A 24,755-nucleotide genomic window follows, 5' to 3' on the forward strand; every position below is an offset into this window, starting at 1 on the left:
TGTGCAGGGGATACATGTTTCTTTTATACAGCGTGATTATTCATTTAACCTTGAAAATAATCAGCTGACTAATCCACAGTGAAAACACGCTGCAGCCATGTCCACGGTAAAACACAAACACAACACAGACGTCCTCAAAAACACCACCAGCTGATTTCAAATGACATGTGCATTAAACCAAAAGACACACAAGTCGATGCACATGTGGTCGGGATATTTTCATCAACAACGGAATGAGTCAAATCCAATCAGTATCAATACGGTTACATAACAGCAGCGCGGGCTAACACAAACGCAGGAAGAGAGCACAAACCTTAGAGAGAGCAGAGCCTAAATCTGTCGGCATTCAGTGTTCCTCCCATCACGCTGGCTGATGTGACACAGCTGGAGCTCGTGCACGCACGCACGCACTCGTGCACGCACACAGTCAAATACACAGTGCCAGAAGTCACACCTTCTCCCCGTCGTATCTGTCCATCTTGCACGTTTGGAGCCGAGAAAGAACGGCAAAGAAAAAGCCCTTCCAACTTTGGTCTCTCTCTCTCTTTTCTTTCTTTTTCTCTTCCACCCACTGCTCTAACTCTCGGCGGTGTTGAGACACGTCCTCCTCACCCAGCGCTTCTCTGCCTCTCCTGCTCATAACACTCAACCCTGCCTCCCTCTCTCTCTTTCACTCTCTCCCTCCCTCTCTCTTTTCCTGTCCTTTTCATTCGCACAGGGCGTGCATTTTTAATTAATCACTTCCACTCCTTTATTTATTTATTTATATTTTTTGTGGACCTTTTTTCTCCTGCAGATTCCAGGCTTTAATCTCATGCAATCTGCTTGCCTGGCACACAACAGCAAATGAGTCGGATGGGGAGAGAGAGGAAGAATGAAATACAAGACTCTAATTATCAGTTGCTCCAATGCCACAGTACCATGTGTGTGTTTGTGCATGTGTGTGTGTCAAAGGGATTTAAGTTGGTGTAATTAAACTGCCTCCAGCATTAAAGAAATCTAACCACTGTGCGATCACACAGCCTGACACAATTACTGTATTTAGGAGCTCTGGTTCTCGGTCACAAGCGTGTGCGCACACACACACACGGTTATTTTTTCACCTCAGTAACACCACATCAGCGTCTCATAAGGTCTCGTTATTCTGTCTCAATCAAGGCCTCGTGTGTGGATGAAAGGATGGAAAAGGGTGACGGCAGGGAAAAGATATAAATGATGTGGAGGAGAGGAAGTGACACAATAGCAGAGATGAGCAGATATGAAGAAGAAAGGAAGGCGGATTGTAGCTAATTCACGTTAAACAAATGCTTCTTTCTTTTTGTCTGTGTGCCTCATTTCGCCCGCTTCCTTTTCAGCCACGCATCTTTCTTTCTCTCTGTTTGCTCGCTTCCTCTTTTCACACACTCCCACACAGAATCATCAGAACATTGGAGTCTGGCCACTATCTCTGCCAGGCTTTTGTGTGTTGGAGTAATGAGTGTCCTGCGCTCTCTTCTAGCTCGCTCTTGTCCTTCCACTTCTGCCCACTTACACTGAGCGCGCTCCTGTGCTGTAACCCACTGTCCAAACATCTGCATTCACGACAGCTGTTTACAAATGAAGCTCGAAAGGATTCAAAGGAAACCACACGCAGACTGCCACGCACCTACGAGGCCCGCCTTCTTCGTATGGAGGAATGATGATAACTTTGACTGTGACCGAAGTCCTCAACAGGTCAATCATCTGCTCGTGCGTCAGCGTCACTGCGGCCACCTTACAGATCTCCACTAACCGGCTACCCTGCCTCAGGCCTGCCTGCCAGGCGAAGCCGTACTCCTCCACCTGGATGAAAAACAAAACAAAAGCAGAGCATTTATGCGCGGCCAAGAATCTTCAGAGTGCTTCAAAATTAGATCTGGTCATCTGACGGTACCTCAGCTACGGTGCCATCCAAGCGAACGTGGAAGCCCAGCTGTCCCAGTCCATTTCTCCTTAGTGTCATATCCACAGTTTCACATCCCACCGTCAACAACTACACAAACAGAAGGAAAAAAAAAATCATATCAGATTTACAGTATTAGCTTGTTATATATATGGACTAACAAACTAAAGATAATCATAGCAAAGTAACAACCAGGTGATGATGACTTCTTACCCAGCACTGGGTCAACTTTTCAGTCTCAAATCTGCATGTATTTGGTGCTTTTAGTAAGATTAACTCATTTTTAAATATTTAATTTTCTGCTGGATTAACTCAAAGCTTGATCGAGTCCAGGAAATCTCCTCTTCCCAGCGTTTAACTCATCACTTTTTTCAGAGATTATCACAATTTGAAAGGCCTCAGATGAGCCAGTGCAGACAGTGGCATAGCTTCATTGAAAAAGGAAGACAACCACAAAAACATAAAGCAAAAAAAAACAAAACACAGAATACAGTGTGAATGTTGACACAATGACTTGCCTTTGAATTTAGTTTTTCAGTGGAATGAAAACCAACACCCACTGTGGAAATCCCCTGAGCTTAAAGGAGTATAAAAGAATGAAGGTGTTGCACTGATTTGGTCTAATAAACTTCAATAACCACATGAAACATTTCTGACTACAGGAAGCTCTAAAGAATAATTTTGTGCAAGCAGTATGTCTTGTTTGCACTAGACATACAGGGGCACAAATGCAAACAGATGAGGAAAGTTTCATGTTATTTTGCTCTAAGAGTTGGTGAGAAAGCAACAAAGCAATAAAAAAACAACACACACACCAAAGGATGTAAAGAAAACTACAGGCTGGAGAACAAGGAAGTAAACAAGACATGACACAACTGTGTTTGCACTGTAGTCTTTCTACAAGATCTGCTTACAGCACAGCCTGCATAACCCCAAATCCCAAAGATCAAGTCTTTGCTCCAAGGTCTCACCTTTAACCTCTGCACCATCTCCCTGATGTCCTGTGCACCTCCCTCTGGCACTCGAACTGCAATGTGGTCTCCTCTGCCGTAGAAGATCTTCAGTGCCAGCCGCTCCGGCGTCCAGCCGATCACGTCTGCACAGAAACAGTTGAACACCACCTCTTTGGTGGAGCAGTCTATGAGGACGATGTATTCAGCCGACACACCCAAGGCACAGGGGAGTTCTGCTCCCCCGCCTCCGCTAAAGTCCTGGGCCTGGACTCTCCAGGCGACCGCCCCGGCAGCACCCAGCTCCGCTCCCTCTCTCGCCTTCGTGCGCTCCCGTTTCTTAGATGCGAGGGAGATGAGGTTGTTTAATTTGCCGGCCGAATCCAGCGGCGTGCTGCTGACATAGTTCTCGGCCAGGTCGCGCAGGTACTCCTGCCGTGTTCGCGTCGCCATGGTGTGGAACTTCTCAGACTTGTGTGCTGCGTTTTCTGCGTTGATGACTTTGGCGAGAAGGAAGTTACGAAAGGTCTCTGGGTCCCGGAAGGTGACGCCGCTGGGGATGGGTGGTCCAAAGGGGGGCACATCCTTCATTCGCGTCACGGCAACACTGAGAGGCGGGAACAGTATTGGAAGTGAGATCCTAATTAATAACGTGCACCACGTGTATAGAAACATGAGTTTGTGCTGATGTAAACATTTACCTGTAATAGGTGTTTTCAGAGCAGGGGTTGTGAACACGAACAATAACAAAAACGTGCTGGAAGTGTGAACGAATATTTTGCGGGGTGAAGGGTAGCGCTCCGGGCTCCTGAAAGATGATGGTGACAATATCGTTCCCTATGTGCCTCTTTCTCAGGAGCTGAGCAGGAGAGAAGACATAAAAACGATAAATTAATAAAACGAGCGAGCGTAATTGGCATTCACACGACTGACTCAGTGAACGACAGAAAGCCCGACAGGGGAAAAGAGAGATTAAGACACTCGCTGTTAGACACCAAGCAACAGCTCTTTACGTAATTTGTTTTGCGGGTTCTGTGTGGGCTATTTGTGTCTGTGTGTGTGTGCGTTAGCTTGTCTGTCTATCTGCGTTTATGTAGGAGACGTGGCACACAGTGCAGGCTGTGTCTGTGGTGCGGTGCTTGCCAATCTGCTCTTCATCTGCAAAGAGAAGTGTGAAAATACCAATTATGTAATGCAGCCCACTGTTTGGCTCCTGTGCAGTACCACAGGAGCATCCTTCACTCGTACCCAGGCTGCTGTGTGAACATTTGAATTGCACTTCATGTTTTTTTACAGTAGCATGAAAATCTGGGATATTTGGGGCCTCTTATGTATTAGCATATCATCATTTTCTATTTCAGCGTTTTGAATGTGACCCTTCATATGCATGATTCACCTGTTATTTACAGCAAATTTCTTCATTATTCATTTAACCCAAGAACAGTTGTGCAGGTGAAGTTAGTGTTCTCCTTTATCCTGAATTCAGGAGTCATCACAGCAGCTTATGTTTCAACCTTCTTTTGCTTCTCCAGTCACTGAGGGTTATTTTTGCAGTGAGATGATGCCATCTAGAGGTTCAACTGAGTAAGTAAACCTCCTTGCTGTTGCAGCCCCTAAAGCCTCTGGATGGAGTTATTGTGCTGTTATATTCTGATTAAACACCTGACACCAACACTCAGCTGTTCGAACATTTCAACGATTTCACATTTTCTCATGTTACTAAAAGATGAGGAGATTATCAAAAAGCTTTTTCTATAATAAATAACTGATTGCTGGTATGGATATGGCAACAGTGAAGTTTAATTAACAAGATTAATGTATGTTTAATGACACCTCTTTGGCCTAAACTGCTCTGCTCTGACATACTGACACATTCAAAAGTGTGCACTAATCCCGAGCACCTGCAGGCACATGTGCACACTCGAGACAGGCTCTTACGCAAATACTCAGGCAAACTGTAAAAATACCAACAAGCTGAATTTTACACACTCTTGAGCGACACCAGCACATGCTGGAAACGCACAGCATCCAGAAGATCATGCAAGAAGAAAAATTTAGTCAAATTTAAAAAAAAAAAAAAAAGAGAGAGAGAGAGGGAAAGTAAGAGGAAGAAAATATACTAATAACTACACTGCTGAACCCCACCCAACTCTGATCCAGACAAACAATGAAAGAAGAGACAGCCAGAAAGGAAAGAAATACCAAGACACAGAAAACAAAGACTATAAAAACACAAGAGGCTGAATAAAAACAAAAAATTCCAAATGAAGAGGTTGACAAAAGTCACAAGTTTCCACTTCATGAATTCTTGCCGTCGTTTACGAGCCAGAGAAAAAAAAAGCAGAAGAAGCCTCAGCTAACAAACACAGACGTGCTTTCAAAGGCTGTGTGACAACAAAGCATCGATTTGGATGTTTTTTTTTTTCTTTAGAGACGCACACCAGTGTTGGTGCTTTACTTAGGTGGGGCTGTTACCTGCTGTGGGTTGCTGGGCATGTATGGCAGCATGGTGGACACGTGGAACATTATCTCATATCCCTGGTAGGTGGTGTACAGGGAGTGGGTGCCCGTAGAGTCCGCTGGAGGAAAGATATTTGTTGAAAGTCAGCAGCTGTTGACCACACATTAGTCAAAGTTTCTGATGATGCATTCACTGTGTAACCCCCGGTTTTATGACACATATGCAACATTACTGACTTTATGAGTCTGTTAAATGTAGTGAATTCATGAAAACTAAAGATGCTGCAGGAGTTACTGTGTAAACATTCTTCATGGCTTTATCGAGACAAGTGAGTGTCTTTATGAAGAACATCCTTTAAAACCTAAAATACTCATTTCACAGTTTATTTGCATTTTTCTTTTGAGAATAGGAAACAGTAATGAAATGATACATTAAAACCACTTCTTCAGCAATGAGACCAACATGTAAAAATATGATTTCTAAAAGCGGATGCTATGCTGCAGAGCGTTCTTACTCTTGGTGTCGAGCTGTGCAGCGTATTTGGTGAATCCTTTGAGAAGCACCTGCTCCCCGAGCAGCTCCAGGAAGGCAGAGAAGGCGGGCGATGCCTCCTCGTTGTTGTACATCTCCTCCTCTGTGCTCTGCCCTGCACGGCACAGCAGAACACCCACCTTGTGCTTCTGACTTAACTACAAGGCAGAAGAGACACGATGTTAATATTACACAAGCAGAACAAGCACGAGCAGCTGAGAGACCACACACACAAACACAGCTGAAACACAGCACTCTGAAGGTTAATGCCAACAAACAAGCTTTTAACCCAAAAGTAACGTATATCTGGACTTGTTTACACACAGCTTTGTTGATCTATAAACCACCTGCACAAACAACCCAACAGCTCAGTTGTTGGCAAAACACCTCCACCCTACACTTCTCCCTCCATTAAATGAAAGGTGAGATAACATGGCCAAACATTACAGCTTGTATGGTTACTCACTCATGCTCAAACGTACCACACCCTTTTTCTTACAGCTTTCCCTGTACAACACTGCACTTTGCACCAGCACTAAATCAGTTACCCAAGTCTCACACACTACCTGAGAACACCACGTGCCACAGCTTCACCTTATTAGTGTACAATTTTACTCTGCAGTCTTCCAGCCTGCTGGAACAGCTGTTCGGTGCACTCAGTGCACCGTAAACTCACCCCCTGTTCATCCAGTTTAAGGAGCTGCTCTGTGACTTTGGCCGTGCTGAGCGCCAGTCTCAGACAGGACACGTTGAGTTCGGGGACGACCTGTTCCAGGACCTCTTTGAGTGGCAGACCCCGAACGGTGCCATGCTTCCCCGTAGACGCCACTGCATCTTCTAAAATGGAGCCGCGCAGCGTCACCAGCTGTGGGTTCAGAACAACATTAGTTTAAAAAACAAAACAAACTGGAAGCAATTTGAGCTTCCTACATAACAAATATTATTCAAGTGTCATGGTTGAAATGTCAAGAAAATTTATATTCCGCCCCCCCAAAGGTGTTACAGTGAATATAACCTCATGATGTGGGAAACAACAGATGAGTGTGATTATAGTAACCAGCCTTGCTAATGATGTGCATCGTTCTTGTTTGTGATAAAACCACTGGATTTATTGCTGTTGTTTTGTTTTATGTTTTTTTTTAAACCATCCATAAATTTAAATAGTTAAGCAGTAAATTTATTTTTGCGTGGTCTTAAAGTTTAATGCTTTCTGCTGTTTAGTGTTTTTCCTTTAAGGGCTCAAGTTTTAGATTTTTGGTTGGACATTTATGTTGTACACCTTAAACATAAATAAAAAAAATATTTAGATTAAGTACTAATAAGAACAGTCTTAGTTTTTAAATTCTTATTTTTTGGATTTATTTCTCGTTCCTTTTTTTCTTTGTTGACATAAAACTTCTGAAGTGAATTGAACTTTAGTGTATCAGACATATTGGCTTTGTGGGTTGGGTATTTATGAAATAATAAAGCAGCATTGCCGTAAAAAAGTAACAATAATGTTGATGTTGAACTCTACTGAGAGAGGTCAGAAGTCGCTGTACTACACCTCTGGGAAAAAGGGGTTTGGATGATTCACAGTATGGGAGTCTGAAGCAGGTCGGTCCATCAGATCACATTAATGGCGCCCTGCTGCCCTGAAGCATCTTCCTGTTTGTCAAACATGCATGCAGTGACAGGCGTCTGCGTGGAGGCTTTAAGTTCAGCGGTGTTGTGAATCAAGATTCTGCTCAGTATTGTGCTGCTTCCTGATCAGGGGGAACTGACCTGCTTCAAAACAGTTAGACTATAATAACCTCTGGGAGGAGTGGGCTGCTGCTTCTCACTTGCAGACTGATTAAAAATGTATGGCGGTCTCTGGAGCTGGCAGAGGCCGGAGAGACAGCTGAACCTCAGCGACTCGGGTCTGCCGCAAGGAAATGAAGCCCGACCGACCCGCGGCTGAAGTTACGCAGATATCGTTTCAACTCGTCAGCCTGTGAGCAAGGCCGAACGAGTGACTGCGACGTGCTGAGCAGAAATATCAGAGGGGGGGCTGTTTGAATGTGTGACAGAGGAGAAAGAGGAAGTCTCCCCACCTTGCTGTGTCAGCACAGAATTAAATGACAGGCTTAGGGGGATGGATATTTGAGAGCGGCTGTGGCTTGAGTGGGAGAGAATAAAGTCCGCAATCAATCTTCTTTTTTCTCTGTGTGGGAACAGTGGGCCTGGACTGTGTCTGTTAGCTTAGCTCTGTGTACTTAGATGGTGGAGAGGCTCCATTGTTATACCAGAGCTACAGTGATGAGGCCAGGCAGCCATGTAATCCTGCTAAAAACAACACAGCACAGCCACAAAGAAGGACACACTCAGGCTAAGACTGCATTAACACAATGAGGAGAGGCGAGCTTGTTGTTCGAGCGGCCTTTATGATGCTAAACCGGTAAAATATATTGATTGAGATTAAGCCAATTACTTCACAAGACCTCTGACACAAACTGTGCTGTGTTATCATTTTAAATGCCAACCATGCACAAACAAAATAAAAATAAAAATAAAAACCCACAAGACTGAGCTGAGCAGAAAGTGAGGTCTAAGTGGTGTGAACACTAGCACTAACTATTAATTTCCAGAATTTTCATCAATTTTCCAACAGCTTATCCCACCTGTCATAGGATGAGAGGCAGGATACACCCTGGATACGCTGCAGGGCTAACACAGAGAAAGAACCATTCACACCTTCAGATAATTTAGAATTGGTAGCCCCGCATCGAGATAGTCTCCAGCTATTTCAATTACAGTAAACTTAATGTCTTTCAGTTTTGGACTGTTAGTCAAACTACAAGAGTAATTCTACTTGACTTCGGTAAACTGAGATGGACAATTTACATTAATTCGTAGGAAAATAATCATCAGTTGTGTCTCTGAACAAAGATGTCTTTCCAAAATTGGAAACTGTGGAAGTAAAACCACTGAAAACAACCAAGAATGGATGCAGAGAATCAGAAAACTAATTCTCTACAATCATCAGCCCATCATTTACCACATCATGAGTGTCTGATCCATCAAAGAGGAGAAGTAGCTGGCTGTGGGAGCAGCCCGTGTTTGGTTTGGCTTTAATGTGCTTGGACTGAGCAGGTGGAATTTTCCACTGACAGAGAGCAGAAGAGGGATGAGCAGAGGGGCGAGGGGACAGAGGGAAGGTTATAATGAGGGCACGTGTCACAGGTAGGCCTGGAGAAACTGAAAGCAGTTGAGTAATTAACAGACTCTGACTGGAAACCCCCGTGATCAGCATATAAACACATAAACACACACGCGCATACCTCGCTCGTCCTGACGATGAGTCGGTACTGGTACTGGTCTTTCAGGTCTTTGGTGTCTTCCAGTTTCTCTCTGCGGATGCTCAAGGCCACAGGGCCCAGCTTATCGTCTGTCCCGAAGTAGTTTGAGTGCTCTGGAGGAGGTCAGAGACAACCAAGGTTAAAGTCTGAGAAGCAGAGAAAGTTCTGTGTCTGAACATGTGCCTGTGTTGTGTCTACACCTCAGTGTGCCAGCAGACAGGCGATCAGATGAGTTTTCCAATAATAAAAGAAGAAGAAGCAGCCAAAAAAATGCTATGAGTGATGAGTCGAGCATCGGAAATGTAATCTTCATCTACTTCCACATCGTTTCCAGATTCTCTCTAACTGCTTAATCCTTGAATGAGAGTAAACTGACCAGCTTTATGTTGTGGAGTGTTTTTGGAGCCAAAACAATCAGATAACAACCACCTTTTTGTTTGCTCTGGAAAACTGATGAATTTATTAAAATCACAAAGGTAATCCTGCTTAAGAAAGGAGTCTATGAACTGTACGCATTAATTTATTTTTAATTATTTTACCTCGAAGGCAAACTCTAGAGATCAACAATCTGTTTTATGAGAGGCTCCTGGGTGCAGATAGTGATCTTTAACCTGCATGATGGCAGAAGAAACCGAAACTCTGAGAGAAAACCCACGCACACACAGTGAGAACAAACTCCAAACGCTAATATGAGGCACAGCACAGTCTACAGACCCACCATGCTGCTTCCCTATTTAAAAATAAATAACACGTTTTAATTACAGTAGCTGCACAGAGAAAAATTATCTAGGCAACATACCTCACAATGATTTAAATCAGTAATATCAACATGACTACATGTATAATGAGCTGTTCGAAGCACAAAGCAGCAGAAGTGGCTACAGAAATGTGTTGAGGTTCACAACATGACTGAGAAGGAGAGTAAGCAGCATATATAACACACTGGCTCTCAAATTATTCTGTCATGTCCCACTTCACAGGATGAAAAAGTTCACAAGCACTGAACTGATACATAAGAAATGAGATGAATGACTTACAGAGACTGTCTGGATGTTGTGTAATTCATGTGTACTTAGCAGGCCTGACAGATGAGGCAGCATGACCTTTAGAATGAGACCATTAAAAGGAGAAATATGTCCTCAGCCTTGTAACTCAAGGAAGTGAATAAAATGTAATGTCCACAGCAGTCAATTAGCATTTTATGGCTTGTTACCATTGTCGGCACAACACGTTCATCTATTAAAGGGGCCGAGACAGAGTTATCGCCACACTATGCTAGCATCTTGCCGATATTCCTCTAAAGCTCATAAGCTGAGCCGTGCTAATGCCAGTGCTGCAGGCATTATGGAAAGAAACACAGATTCTCCAGAACTGTGAGGAGGAATCCAGTTTGACAAGTACTCCTCTTCCATTCCACCGCTGGAGTGAACGGGGATGATGGGCACGTTAGGAGACTCGGGCCTGATCAGCTTCTACGCCACGTCCTGTGGTGCAAATGTCAGCTTTTTGATGAGGCTTTCTGATGTGCACACGCACACAATCTCTGCAGCGTTTTGGGGGACAGCTAAGCTGGAAACGAGTCAGCAGATGAACATATTTTTGGAATGATAACCTTTATCTGTGTGGCTGCAGGCCTGCCTCTGTCTCTCTCTCTCGCTCACACACACACGTGCGGCTAACAGCATCTGTCACTAATTAGGCTTCAGCCAGATGATGCACGCCAGAGGGAAGTTTCATCAACAGTGTCAGAAGAGGTGATGCTGACAAGAAATGCCCAATGACAAGCTCACACAAACCGCCTCCTCTGAAAATTGGTGTGACATCTGACCTTTAACAACAGATCTAAAACAACTGTTGTTAAGTGCTCCTCCCGACCTGCAGAAAGGCAGGTGGCGTATCATCAGGTCAGAGTTTGCCAGCAGAACAGGCAGGTACACGTGTAAGAAAAACTGTGGGAGGTTGGCCAGCTCAGCGCCGGGGCCCAGCTGGATATAAAGAGCTGCAGGATGAGATGTGAGAAACTCTGAATGGACAAACAACATCGTCACAATCTAACTCCAACGGATGACAGCAAGAGGCACAAATTGGCTTATAAAGGAAGATCATTACGTCAGTATTGTTGAGATCTCAGTAGTGACTAACACCAGTGGGTGGACATCATCCGACAAGATGAAGAAATTTGACTACTTTTAAAGACTTATTAGTCACTTAGAAAAGAGAAAGAAAAAGCAGAGCAAGTGTTTCTTGTTTCAGAAACTACATCTGGACACATATAAGCAGTAATCAAAAACGAACACTGATTTATAAAACAAGAATGAAAAACATTGGGTTTCAATGTGGAAAACGTATGTCTGTAAATCTGTTCCACTGTTTAAAAAAAAATCTGTTAGCATCTAGCATCTAGTTTTATATTGCTCACTTTCAGGGTACTTAGATTTTAAAACATAAATAAATATTTTAAGTTTGTTTTTTATTATTTTATTTATGTTTAGTTATCATTTTTATTATGTTTGTTCTGTTATTCCTCAACATTCGTCTGTAAAGTACCTTGAACATCACTACACTGCAGTGTGAAAGGTTTTCACTGACTCACAAAACAAACATTTTTTTTTCTGAAACTGTAAAGATAATTTATACAATTTTATTACTGAGACTGAATGTTTATGAAGTATAACTGTTGTGTCTTTCAATCAGATTAATGGCTCTCATGAGTGAGAAGTGATTTCTGTTCAGTTACTAGAAACCCATCCAACCCATCCAAGATAGAACATCCTAACATGTCGCATCTTGTTCTTGTTTCATGTTCTTTTGCCGGAGGTTGCATTGTAGTAAGCGTACCATGCTAAATGTGTCAGAAACTGAGCCCTACCCTTTTCCTATTAACTCAAGAGACTCTTGGAAATGAAAAATTCTGGTGATTATGACATAAACACAGCTGGCAGTTAGATCAAAGAGTATTTATAGTATTGACAGTGGAAGTGATGGCTCTGCAGCAGAGTGAGTGTGTTAACTGTGTATGACTCAGTGCTACCTTTTCCATGGAAGTAGTCTCTGTAGTACCTAGCTCCCAGGTCTACATGCTCTATGCTGTACAGTTTCAGTCTTTCCAGTCTTGTAGCCTGCTCTTCAGTGGCCACCTCCACCACTGACACGCTGGCGTTACTCTTCCTCAGCCATCCCCTCCCCCCGTCCCCTCCTCCTCCATCTCCTCCTCGTTCTAATGACGAGCTGAGGAAGCTGATGTTGCGCTCTCCGTGGCCTCCGGTTTCATTGAGGAAGTGTGGGCAGGAGAGGAGAAGTGGACTGGAGCTCTGGGCTCCAGCGCCATCTAGAGGGTCCACACCCAGTGAGGGTGTGGTGGAGCCCTGGTCGAGGCTCAGAGTCAGATCCTCGATGCTGGAGTAAATGGGGTCGTTTACACTCGCTGAGGATCTGGAGACTGACAGAGACACTGAGGCTGCTGATGCTCCCGTGGCCGTGTTTCTCCTCTGCGTGACAAAGCCACGCTGAGCCGCTGCCTCGTGGAGGTCAAACAGGATGCTCTGAGCATCAAAGTGGACAAAGCTTTTTGGACACACCCACGATTTATAGGAGGAATTGATGGCAGCTCGTGTTCCCCTGTCCTCAACAGTTTCTCCTTTCCCTCCATCCAGCTCCCCTCTATTGGAGCTCCGAAGTTTCCGAAACAAAGAGGAGGTGCCCAGCGACGACTCTGTCCCTCCACTTTTCTTTCTCACTCTCTCAGTGCCGTCTTTCCTTCCTGTCTCTCTGTCTTCCACACCTGTGGGACCAGGTGAGGGCGCTGAGGGGAGAGGTCCAGGTGGCGAGTCTGGAGCACGCAGCAGCTCGCCGATTTGTATGGGTGCAGAGCTGCGCTGGTCAGGCCTCTCCTGGCGGAACTGGCTGATCATGTCAAAGAAGCTCTGGTCAGGGATGCCTTGGATGTCGATGGAGGAGGTGCTACCGTATTCCCTGAACCGGTTCCCCAATCCGCCATCTCCTCGAGCCTCCACCTTTATGCAAGAAGAGGAGACAATTTCAGTGTGTGATAACAGCTCAGTGGTTAGAACATCAGCCTTTTATCGAGCTAGGAGCAGATTGTAGACAGATCTGAAAGCTGTCAATCAAACCAGTCAGACAGAGAGCTCCTCAAATAAAAAAAATAAAAAATCTATAAAAAAAAATATCAGTGCTTCAATGAAACAAGAATAAAGGCTGAACAATGTCTAGATTTCTTATACTGCGGATTTTATAATTAAGTTACAATTAACAGTTTGGTATACATTATTAAAAAGCCAAGTGAATCCGTAGTACATTTTGGACTGACAGAGAGTAATTTAAAGACCTCACTCTAACGTGTGGTTCGCTTTTTAGTTTCTGTCAGTTTACTTAAATCCTGGCAACCTGCCAGAACCTACACAGACATATTCTTAAGATGTCTTTATCAGATGTCTGATTTCTTCTGCAGGTGGCCTGAAGGTAAGGGAACAGCCAAAAACATCTGCAACAATCTCATTAGGTTAGCATGTCAACCCATACTAACTACAGCTGAAAATAAATAAACCTGCACAACAACAACATCATGAATTCACAGAGCAAGTGACATGAAAATGTAAAACTTCACTTTTTATTCACATTAAAGTAAAGCAGGACAGAATTTTAAAACCGCAGAAATGTGATTTCAGCATAGCTTGAAAAGTTAATACCATTAAATCCGCCTGTCAAAGCTTGATAAACTATTTGTTTAAATGTTAATGGAAGATCATCTGTAACCGCAAACATGTGCCACAGCATCTGTGATAACAGAAAGGAGTTTAGACTAAACACGCAGTAACAACATTTTAAGTTTTTAAAGTTTTCTTGGACGGTGTAAATATGTCCACAGAGCAGATTGCAGAGCTGTATCACCTGCATTCAGTCGCTGGTGTTTGTGGATGCCAGTCATTGTGAAGTCATGCATTGTAAAGTTGGTTTGTTTGAGTCATTTAACTCAATCTGGACTACTGCTAAAAGGAAAACAATTAATCCAGTTAGGACCTACACGTGTAAAAGAGACACTAGAGGGAGATTTCACACTCACCTCATTTTCATCTTGTTCGCTCAGCGTCACTTCACTGTTGGAGCGCTTTCTCAAAGGTGGGAACACTCTCAGGCTGAAAGGAGAACTTCTCTCACCGCCAAACTCTCCTACATCCTTGGACCTCCGCCGGGGCAACCTGGCGACTCCTCCCCGCACCAGCCTGAAGTCAGACAAAACTGATAAAACTGAACCGTCATGGCCGTAGTGATTGCCGCCAATCTGCCCATTCTCGAGCAGCGACTCCCGGGACTGAGCACGGCGTGGAGGCCATTCTGCGATCCGTGCACGGACACCCATTTTGGGCACAGAGATGCGTGGTTGGACGACCGGGTCAGAGGGACCTAGCGCCGGGTGCCCATTAGGGGTGTGACGAAATGGAGTGTGCTGGGGCAACCCTCCTCCGCCTCCATCGAGAAGGTCTGAGGAGGTGCAAGTTACCCCTCTGTCTCTGTAGCTATTCATGACACCCCAGGAGAGCTCAGGGCAGGGGGGCAGGGGGCTGGCATCCCATACTGGGAGGGGTGCTGGGGAAGGTGCTGTTACGACCTCCAGCTCCCAAAAACATTGCTTTTAACAGGGAGGGTGGGAAAGACTTCACTGGTCCATCCAATCTGGAACCAGGCCGTCCTCCTCTTCTTCTTCTTGTGCTTCTTTCTTGGATGATGTCTGATGCAGATCTGAGAGGAGAAACAACAACAGGCATACAATCAGGAAAAATATTAAGACAAAGACAAATGTGCCTTAAAATACACAGATTTTTAAATCATAAAGCCTGTGTGACCCATATTTTCTCCACAGAGTCAAAACTGAGAGTCACTAAACTGTAAAACAACGTAGGACTGATAAACCAGAGTGAGAGAGAAAATAAGGTGAGGGGATATGACAGAGGATTTCTCCCATCCAGGCTAATCTTCAGGAGGCTGACAAGGGATATTATTATCACATATGGCGTGCACACACAGAAAGCCGCACACCCACAGGACACGAAGGCTGCAGCCGCTCTGCTGCAGATTAAAACCTCAGAAACACTAGCTAATTTTATCAGACAAGAAAGTAATACAAATCCAAACAGGGAGAGTGCACAGACAGTTTAAATACACTGATGCATTTTCCCACTGCATAGATTACAGCAGGGCTCAAAAATGATCTTTGAGGGACGGGGCGACTGCACACATAAACACAAAAGTCTATGCATTCTTTTCTTATTCTGGGCCATTTGATGATTGTTTTGTATTTTAAGCATGAGTAAATGAAACCCCCCAATTTTTTTATATACCAAAAAAACAAAAGCGTGCTATATTTGTGTTCGCTGTTATGTGGGCTCACGGCTGTGACAGTCACAAAAAAGTTTCTCTGTTTCTACTCTTTCCGCAGCGCGACACTAAACAAACAACTTTGTGTGGTTCATAGTTTTTAGGAGAGAGAGAGAGAGAGAGAGAAAGAGAAAGCAAAAGAACACTTTACCAAACCTCACCCTTTTGGCTAAAGTAGATATCAAAAGTCAAGAAAGTGGGTGGAGGAGACTGGAGCACTGCTTGGTGAACCACAACAGTATGTTTTAACATAACACTCACACAGCACCAAGTCTTAAAAATGAACTAGCCTTATAAAGACTTCTGTTATCCCTCTCTTCTGAGGTTTTATGGTTACATGTTCATCGAACAGGTACAGGAATACGGTCACGTCCAGCTTACTCTGTCAACCTGAAGACTGGACTATTCTGATCTTGGGTCATTGTGAGTGCAGACAATAGACTGAAGTCATGGTTGCGTGTTTTTGGTTTTGATTTCGTTGGTACTTCAGGGTGACCGGCAGGGAATTTATTATTTTTTTTCTTTTTTTCATGATGTGGTTATGACTCGACTGCGTGACAGCAAGAAATGATAATGTGCTGGCATGGTGGTCCATATGCAAATGTAAAGAGAGACCCAGTAAGGGATCTTGGCAGTACAGCTCTGCGGTGAAAAATGTTGGGACGCTGCGTAAATAGTTAATGAAATCAGAATGTCATAATCTTCAAAATCATTTAAAACCTCACATTTAACTGAAAACTGACTCAGAATTTTTACTGAGAATTAAACCAAACCCATAGTCATTTGACTATTGCCCTGGAACCAGGAGGGCAATAGTCAAATGACATGCTTTGGATCTTTCTTTCTAAACAGAAACCCGATAAACCTTCACTGCGGGTGACGAACAGTTAAAAGGTTCACTTTAGTGCTTTGAAGAACATTTACTTACATTTAAGTAACTACAGCATAGCATATAAGTATTGAAGAGACTGATGTGGATTTATGGTGTTGTTTGTGCTCATTTGACCAGCTCTCGCTATGCTGTGAGAGGGATTGTGGGAATTCAACCAATGCAGAGGCTACAAACAAAACTTTGCCCTGGGTAGAATACTGATTGGTTGCAAAGAAAGTGAGTGACAGCAGAGTTCAGCATGAAGACAGTGGCTGCAGTGGACAGTTTCAGTCTCATCTCACTATAAGACGTTGTTCTGTCTGACTTCTATCTTCTCTGCAGCATGTACTGTCAGAGCCATGAAAACCAGAAAACCGGCCTGCATTGACACTGGCAGACATATTATCCTTGTGCTGTCAAGACAATCCCACTTTCTTTGTTTGTTTTTTTTTAGGTGTTTTTTCTGATAACCTGCAGCCATCAGAGCATTTTGTAGCCAAACTACTGCTTACCTGGACTGGACCTGGAATGCACATATTTAACAGCTATTTTAGATGAAACAGAAACCACGGGTTATGGAAAATGTTTTAAGAGCTGCAGATACCAACAGGGAATTTGGCAAGTGTGAAAATGTGATAAAATGCAGTCTCAGTGGGGGGTTACTTATTATTAATATGATATTCAGCTTAATGTCTGAAATGTAAATGTGCTTAATTCTCTATGCTGCAGACAGACCACTAGAATTTCTCTCTTTCCTTTATCATTCTCAGGTTTCTGTCTAATCTCAGTCTCCATTTAGTTCTCCATTGTGAGGTTAAAGCTCTTATCTATATAAGGCTCCTCACAGTGAATAAGCTCATCATCTGCATATATACCTTTATAAAATATGCCCATAAAGTTCCACTGCTCACCATTTAATTTTTTGTACTTCTTTGGAGTTCCATATTACTCTGCTGTTATACTTAACTTTCATAAAATCCTAGGGTTTCATGTCCCCACTTCCATCATATATGCCACTCATCTGTCACCTGTTTCTTGCATCACATTCAACCGTACGTGTCATCACATGGTGCTTTCACCTCACTTTCACCAGTTGCCAAACTCATGGTCATAGTTAATCAGAGAGGAGCAGTACAATTTTACTCGTAAGACAAGCGCTTTAAAAAATGTAATATGATTCAAACAACAGCAGGAACACACGCTCAAACACAACGAACCGCTGCATAATTACGCCCAGCATTAAAATTTAAGCAGTGACACACTACACTGTTGCGCACAAAGCTGCAAGGGAAGCTCCAGAAAGACAGGAGTTAAACATTTAACTATTTCCAGTGAGAACGAGCAGAAAAATGTCCTCTCTCCAGCTACACTTGTCTTTGTGAACTCTACAAATGTCGACTCCTGGGGTGGCTATCGCTTTACAAAGTCCAATTTGCATAACGTTGAGCTTTCCATTGTGTAAAGGCAGCTCACAGTGGTCCCAGTGTCTTTTATGATACACAATGGCTTTTATGAGAGCTAGCTCAAGTCCTTTTTGGCATTAAGACCGCATTACTCATACACAACACACGCACATGGGCAACATCAACAAAACTCATTCACGGCAAACAGAATCTCCCTATCGTCATACAGCCGCGCGGATGTATCATGTCTTTGTTTTTACGGAACCACAGTCACTTCCGGCCCAAAGACGCCTGCTCTGATCATGCTTTCTGACAGAGTCCTTCCTCTTTCAGAGGGCTGTCCTGTGATCCACTGAGGCCCAATCGCAGATTATCCGCCCCAGCTGCCGGAGCGGTAGAATGGCTTCATTATATGTCTGAGGTGCCTGATGAGAGAAGCAATGTAGAGAGTGTGGTCTTCTTTATCAGTGACCTTTGCCAGAACACAGCTCCTTAGTGAGAAACACATCTGATTAAAGCTGTTCTCACACATAAACTCCGGAAAACACCGGGTGAATCAGGTCGGGACATTTTCTGAAGTTGTCCTTTCTCACATTTACAAGGAGATGGTTCAGATCAGCTGTATTCTCATTAACAGGAGCTCCCAGAGTGAGTGAAGCCAACAGCATAGTGACTTAAACCTGCGTTCTTTCTAATGTGGATGCCAAATAACATCCAATCCTATAGAAGCTCTTGGTGCTCTGTGTTTATTGGTGTGTTTTCCTGGTTTATTGGTGTTTATTGTATAGGTAAGGTGTACTTTATTAATTTAGTTACTGGTATTTTAGGCCTTTGGCAGATAGGATAATGTGGACAAACAGAAAAGTAGAGAGACGTGTAGTTAGTTCAAGGTCTGGAGCAGAGTCAAACTCAGGCTGCTGCAGTAAGGACTTCAGCCTTTGAGGTGCCCCTCTGTGAGGTAATGCAGTGCATATGTGATCTACAGCCATGCTACAGGCACTGTGTGGCAATACTTGGTCACAGATGTGCTACTAACATGCTGTTGGTTAGCATGTTTGATGTTTAAATACTGTAAATCTGCGAGAGTACTAACAGCTGCCGATGAGCTGTAAGCAAAAGTAGAGCTGAGGCTGATGGTAATGTCGTTAATTTTCTTAAATGCAAACTCTCTGGACGTCAAATTCTCAACTCAAAGTCCAAGTTTTTCTTAAGTAAATGGTACTGAGACAAAACAAATGCTGTTGCTGTGTGAGGAAGAAACCTCCCCATCACAAAGATTCACTTTCACCTCATGCATAAGTAATTAGCAGTAAGGAGCTAATATATTGTATACCTGATGGTGGGAATCTTGAGAACCAGTTGTATTTAAAGTAAGAGAGTACTTTTAAAGCAAATCAACATAAAAAAATTGATCATTGACTGCAAACAAACAGGCAAAAAAGGAGACACACATGGGAGGAAAAAAAAGAAAAAAAAAAGACTTAATCTCCCTCCTCTTCAGTGAGAGGAGGGCAGACACATCCAGCACAGTCTCTGGCACCGACTTCAGAAGATAAATAGCAGACATTTAATGCTTTTTAATTACTCACATACAGTAATTAGTTAGCTCAGGGATGTACCTCCCCTGTTCTGGCTCTCCCATTCACGCTCTCTCTCGCGCGCTCTGCTCACCCACTCCGGCTTGCCCAGCATGATGCAGGCTTGAATCCCGCACCGCAAACACACATCGAGGCTGGTAATTACACTGCTTAGATGGTAGTAATGACAGAGCTCGCAGAAGAGTGCAGCTTCCAGCGGAATGAGTGCAATCACTCTGGAGGAGGAGGTGCTGCTCACTGGTATGTCAAAGCAATGCAGGCAGACCTGAGATCAGAGTGAAATGTGACCGATAAGGAGGGATGAACCAGACGTATGCTGGCAACAAGAACAAAGACAAAGGGGCTTCTGATGATATAATAACAGGCGATAACTCGCCAAAAGACAAAAACAAAACTCTCTGGATATAAAACATCTACAACACTTACAAACAGTGCAAACAACACTAGAGTGTGAGCTACATCATGGGGTGGTTTGACAAACAGATGGTGAAATGTATGACTGGCGGACAGGAGCAGAGTACAACATCTGGCATTCATGCCACCACGACTGCAAGAGAACAGGTCAGGCAAGAAGATGCCAGGTCTCGACTGACCCCAGGTTAGTCATTATTAACCTGATATAGAAGTTAAACAAAACATCTACAGCTGATCTGAGACAGTTTGACAGCCCTCAAATCAAGCACAAAAACATGATACAAACATCTTTGTTAATTACTGGTCCTTCACTATCACATAACCTGCTTTCAGATAAGAAAATAAGATAAGATAAGATAAGATAAGATAACCTTTATTAGTCCCACACATGGGAAATTTGTTTTGTCAAAATAAGGTGCAGTCACATATGGACAAGAGGAATGACTCATCAGTAACTCATACATATTAAGACAGAGATTGAGGAGATTTCTGCACACTGTCTTCTTTACTACAGCATCATTTATCAACTTATAACTTTTGAGTTGTTCAGCCTGAAGCGACTGAGTCATTGAAAAGAGGCGGTGACAGAGAACATAAGCTCTCTGTCACGTATTTATTTATCATTTACAAACTTTGGACCCTGGCTGACTAAATGAGGAACTGTCATAGTCTGGGTTTGTTTTTGTCTGTGAATGTGTTTCAGACGGTGTTAATGGTGTGTGTTGTTTTGTACAGGTTTCGATGATCTGTACATGTGGGTGGAGTTGCACATTGATGTATTGTTGCCACCTTTGCCTATTAGAGGTTAGGTCCTGGTGGTGTTTTACATGACTATTAGAAACACAGAGGAAAGCCTTGTCAGTTTATTTTTATTGCCTTGTAATAGCAAATACTTTATATGTGTAAGTATGAGAGCTGAAGTTCTCATTCATAAGCTGACACTTACATGGCTGAGCACCCATTAAATGGATTATTTAGAGTTGAGCATGTTGGTTTTCTTGTTTGAAAAAGTATGAAGTGAAACTAAACTGAATGAATTTTTTGATTTAGGGAAAACAACAGTGTGTTGATGCTGACCTGAATTTACTGACCTTTACTTCATTAAAAATTCAACTATGATCTTTTTTCTTTAATAATTAATGACCGACAAAAAATTCTAGGGTGTTTGGTGTGAACACGAAGAAGAAGCATGGCCTAAAGGGCAGTCAGAGGATGAATTGAGGGGCTGCACTATAAGATAAACAGGCATTAATTTTGTCATGCAAAGCAACTCTTACAGAGTCCAAGAATAAAAATGGAGCTGGATATAGACATAATACATCCACTTTAAAGGTGGCTTTGGTCAAAAATAACAAGCTAATGGTAAACTCTTCAATAAAAAGAAATCCTCAGTAGATTTCAGAAAGGTCGGTGCCATTAAAAGGGAGTGAGTGTGTGTTCAGTGGACCGGACAGCGCTCTGCAGTGGAGGAGTCAGGAGGAGGCTACAGGATGTCTGCAGGTGTCTGCCTGCAACTCCCTGATGAGACTGAAGAGGTAACCTTTTTTCCTTCCACAACAACAGATTTGATAACCAAATTTGATGTTGGCATACGTGGCAAATGGAGGCTCTGCTTCTGACAAGGCAGCACTGTCAAAAACCAGCTGTTAAAGATCCACATTTTCCTACAACAGGAAACATCCTCTAAGAAATAAATGCAAATCCAGCCTTGTTGTTCTGATATTATCCCAACAGACTGCACCCCATGACCTATTCCAAATTAAACCTATTCTTTACAGAGAAATCACATTCTTAATGTGAACCAGGAAACACCAAACAACAACAATACTTTCAAGGAAACACTTTAAACAACACTAGCATTGCAGCACACCAGGCTGGAAGGAAGCACACAATGAATACCTCTGACTCCGGTCTGTGTTGGGCTCATAGGTCCGTTTGAGTTATCTGTAGGAGACATCTCTATCTTACACTGAACTTTACTAAGCTGCAGCTCTTTCCTCTCCACTCACTTTCCTCCCCAGCCTTTTCCTCAAGTCTCTCCTGACCCCACTGTCATTGTCGCCATTGATTTCCATCTACTTTGCTTTTGCTGAATCCCGCTGATGTCGCCAACGTCACTTCCATCTGCCTGTCTGTCCGTCAGGCTGCTGTCCCAGGACACTAAAGCAGCTCGCGAGGCCGAGGAGGAAGAGAAGCAGAAAGACCGGGGGTTGGGGTGAAAAGAGCTAGATTCATTTAGTGCACACACACACACACACACACACACACACACACACACACACACACACACACACACTCTGACGTAATGAGTCTAATGATTTGCATCCAGTTGGAAGATCACAAATTGCAGCCCACACCGCGATTCATCATTCACTGGTTTATCTGTGGTAATGGTGAGATAACGCGGCTGAACAGAAAGCTGAAGGGATTGTGCAAAAATCACAGAAGGGAGGTCAAGATGATTATGAAAGTATTCACATATTGCACCACTTGATGTTTCAATTTCCACTGCCGCAGAAAAATTTCTATAAAACAGCACCGCTCATTTCCACACAGAACATGTTAGTTCCCCTTTCTCTCAGTAGTCAACTTGCCAGGAGCTGATGATGACGATGATGATGATGATGATTCAGTGAACTGTTAAAGGGCATTTCAGGAAAAGTCCCTGCAGGAAAAGGGTCATGAACCTCAGATGCCAAGTGGAACCACCACAGCCTTTCTTAGCAAAAGCAGCTGACTTAACAGCTGTACTGAAAGATACAAGCACACTGTACCATAGTCTCTGCTTCTACATGTAGTTTCATGCAAAAAATCTGCCACGTAATCAACATTTCTGAGAAGACACGTCATTTGATTTAGTCAGTTTGGGCTCTAAAACATTTTCTGTTCGCCTTAGGTTGCGCACTTGAAGATTAACTGATTAATCAAGAATAAAGACTTAGCTGTAGCCCTGGCACTTATCACTTTTCTGGGAAATGTTAGATTCATTTAATTTATTTAACTAAATGTGTGAAAAATCCAGATTCTTAATCACACTGAAGATAAGATTATATCAGATTTATTCACAGTGAAGTAACACATTCACAGATATTAACAGGATAGCTACAGCGTCCATTAGAGATCGTGACAATGTCCGTCTCCTGTAAGAACAACCATGAGGCGGTTTCATGTGCAACACAGAACCGAGCGCAGGCAAACAGTTGCGGGCACACTCAGCACACACACACATATCCTAACTTATTTACGTTTCTTTCCATCAAAATGTCACTAATAATATTTCTCCCTGATGAATCTACTGCACTTTTCTAACTATTTAATGTTGTCTTATGCTGTGTAAGAAGATCTGATATATGTGTAAATTGCAGCACGATGAAAAGTACATGTCAAGACTCAACTATATATTTTAAGAATAAATTAGCCTGAGCAGTAACAAAATTGAATTTATGTTAGAAAAGGCTTTGTGGGTGAATGCAGACAGCTCGGAGACAAATCAAAATGCTTCCTGAAGCTAACAAAACAAAAGAGCTATAAATCAGATTCACACATTCATGACAACAACCAGAGTGAAACAGAGCAAAGCAGCTGTTACAGAAACCAGAGAGAGACAGCTATGAGACACTTCAGAGTGTTTTCTGACAGTGGCTGCATGTGTAGCCCTCCTTTATGCAAGCAGAGTACATGTCAAGTGACCTGCTTTCCATTATCAGTACAAAATGCAGATGAGGAAGTGCTTTATCTCCTAGAGAGCAGTGCAGAGCTGACAGCTCCCACCTCCACTGCAGAAAAATATTGAGGTTATCAAGACAATTAACCTCTGATCGAGTCTTTAAATCTCACTTTGCTTATACCCAAGAACTATGTTCAAACTCAACAATGGCTGTACAACCGACACAAACATCCATTGACAGTAAACTGTTTCAGATGGCTCATGAACATTTAGCTCAAGAATCAACATTATAAAAAATTAATTACCCATGCAGATACCCATCACCATTCATGCTAATTTTACCTTTTTTGCCCTCAGCTGTGCAGGCAAAGCTTGTGGTGACGTCTGACGTCACTGTGCAGGCAGAAGCGGCCCGGTTTTTCACTCTGTACAGACAAGGCACAAACATCTTATTAAAAAATGATACCAACTTCTGTTTGGTGTTACATAATTGTAAAGTTTCTTTTATAATGCCAAACAGGTGAGCCTAACTTGTGGAATAAAATGTGGCACAATGTTTTCAGCTTTTTGCATGTCATATAATCTGTGTGTGGTACTGATAATGTGTGTATGTGTAGCTGTAATCAGTTCCACGCTCATCAGAGCATTCACACAGACATCGTCTATTGTTTGTGAGGAGTACAAACAAAGAGGCTCAGGGCGGTCTATCTGTATTGTAAACAAGCTGGCAGACTCCACAATCAGTCGTTATGGTACAATAAAAAATTATTACTTAAAGTGAAACCATTGTTTAATGAACCCATGTTTGTAATTGACTTCTTGGATAGAGGAGGGGAAATTATGTTGGATGATTGTTTTGCAGAAAAGCACAGCGCAGTTTGTGATTTTTTTTCCCCACATATAATCAGATTTATACAGCTAAATGGAAAAATGTTCCCAAGTACAGAGCCCTGCATCAGGGATACAACACAGAGGAGTGAGGAAAAAAGAAAACTAAGACAATATATCAGCTATATTTGCATGCTAATGAAATACTTGCTTTTATTGGACATATGCGTCCCATGGAACAGTTTCTTTTTTCTATTTAGTTAAGTTTGTACTTTCAATCTTGAAGGCACTTACTGCTCGGCTTTGTCAAAAGGAAGAGGGGTCAAGTCTCCACTTCTTTTAGTGTTTTAATGATTAATTTTGGCTTAAAGCTGAAAAGTATATAATTCAGATTTTTA

At 42.9% G+C, this 24,755-nt stretch overlaps 1 protein-coding gene across 3 annotated transcripts in view; it reads right to left on the reverse strand.

The window, feature by feature from the left end:
• Window positions 1-24,755, reverse strand: part of sipa1l3 (signal-induced proliferation-associated 1 like 3) — an 82,624-nt gene that overhangs the window by 12,321 nt on the left and 45,548 nt on the right. The window contains exons 2-12 of one of the 3 annotated variants that reach the window (XM_040009257.1): window positions 23,872-23,954; window positions 14,264-14,940; window positions 12,215-13,196; window positions 9,166-9,296; window positions 6,540-6,728; window positions 5,847-6,021; window positions 5,347-5,450; window positions 3,573-3,730; window positions 2,893-3,478; window positions 1,913-2,011; window positions 1,646-1,821 (exon numbers count right to left, since the gene is read on the reverse strand). In XM_040009257.1, the coding sequence (XP_039865191.1) occupies window positions 1,646-1,821; window positions 1,913-2,011; window positions 2,893-3,478; window positions 3,573-3,730; window positions 5,347-5,450; window positions 5,847-6,021; window positions 6,540-6,728; window positions 9,166-9,296; window positions 12,215-13,196; window positions 14,264-14,725 (3,062 nt within the window). In that variant the 5' untranslated portion in view covers window positions 14,726-14,940; window positions 23,872-23,954. Of the gene's footprint in view, window positions 1-1,645; window positions 1,822-1,912; window positions 2,012-2,892; window positions 3,479-3,572; window positions 3,731-5,346; window positions 5,451-5,846; window positions 6,022-6,539; window positions 6,729-9,165; window positions 9,297-12,214; window positions 13,197-14,263; window positions 14,941-21,871; window positions 22,032-23,871; window positions 23,955-24,755 lie in introns of those variants that run through there. The other 2 variants (XM_040009259.1, XM_040009260.1) reach the window with 2 other exon arrangements.

Source organism: Simochromis diagramma, unplaced genomic scaffold (assembly GCF_900408965.1).
Source record: "Simochromis diagramma unplaced genomic scaffold, fSimDia1.1 OVJJ01000344.1, whole genome shotgun sequence".
Taxonomy (NCBI): domain Eukaryota; kingdom Metazoa; phylum Chordata; class Actinopteri; order Cichliformes; family Cichlidae; genus Simochromis; species Simochromis diagramma.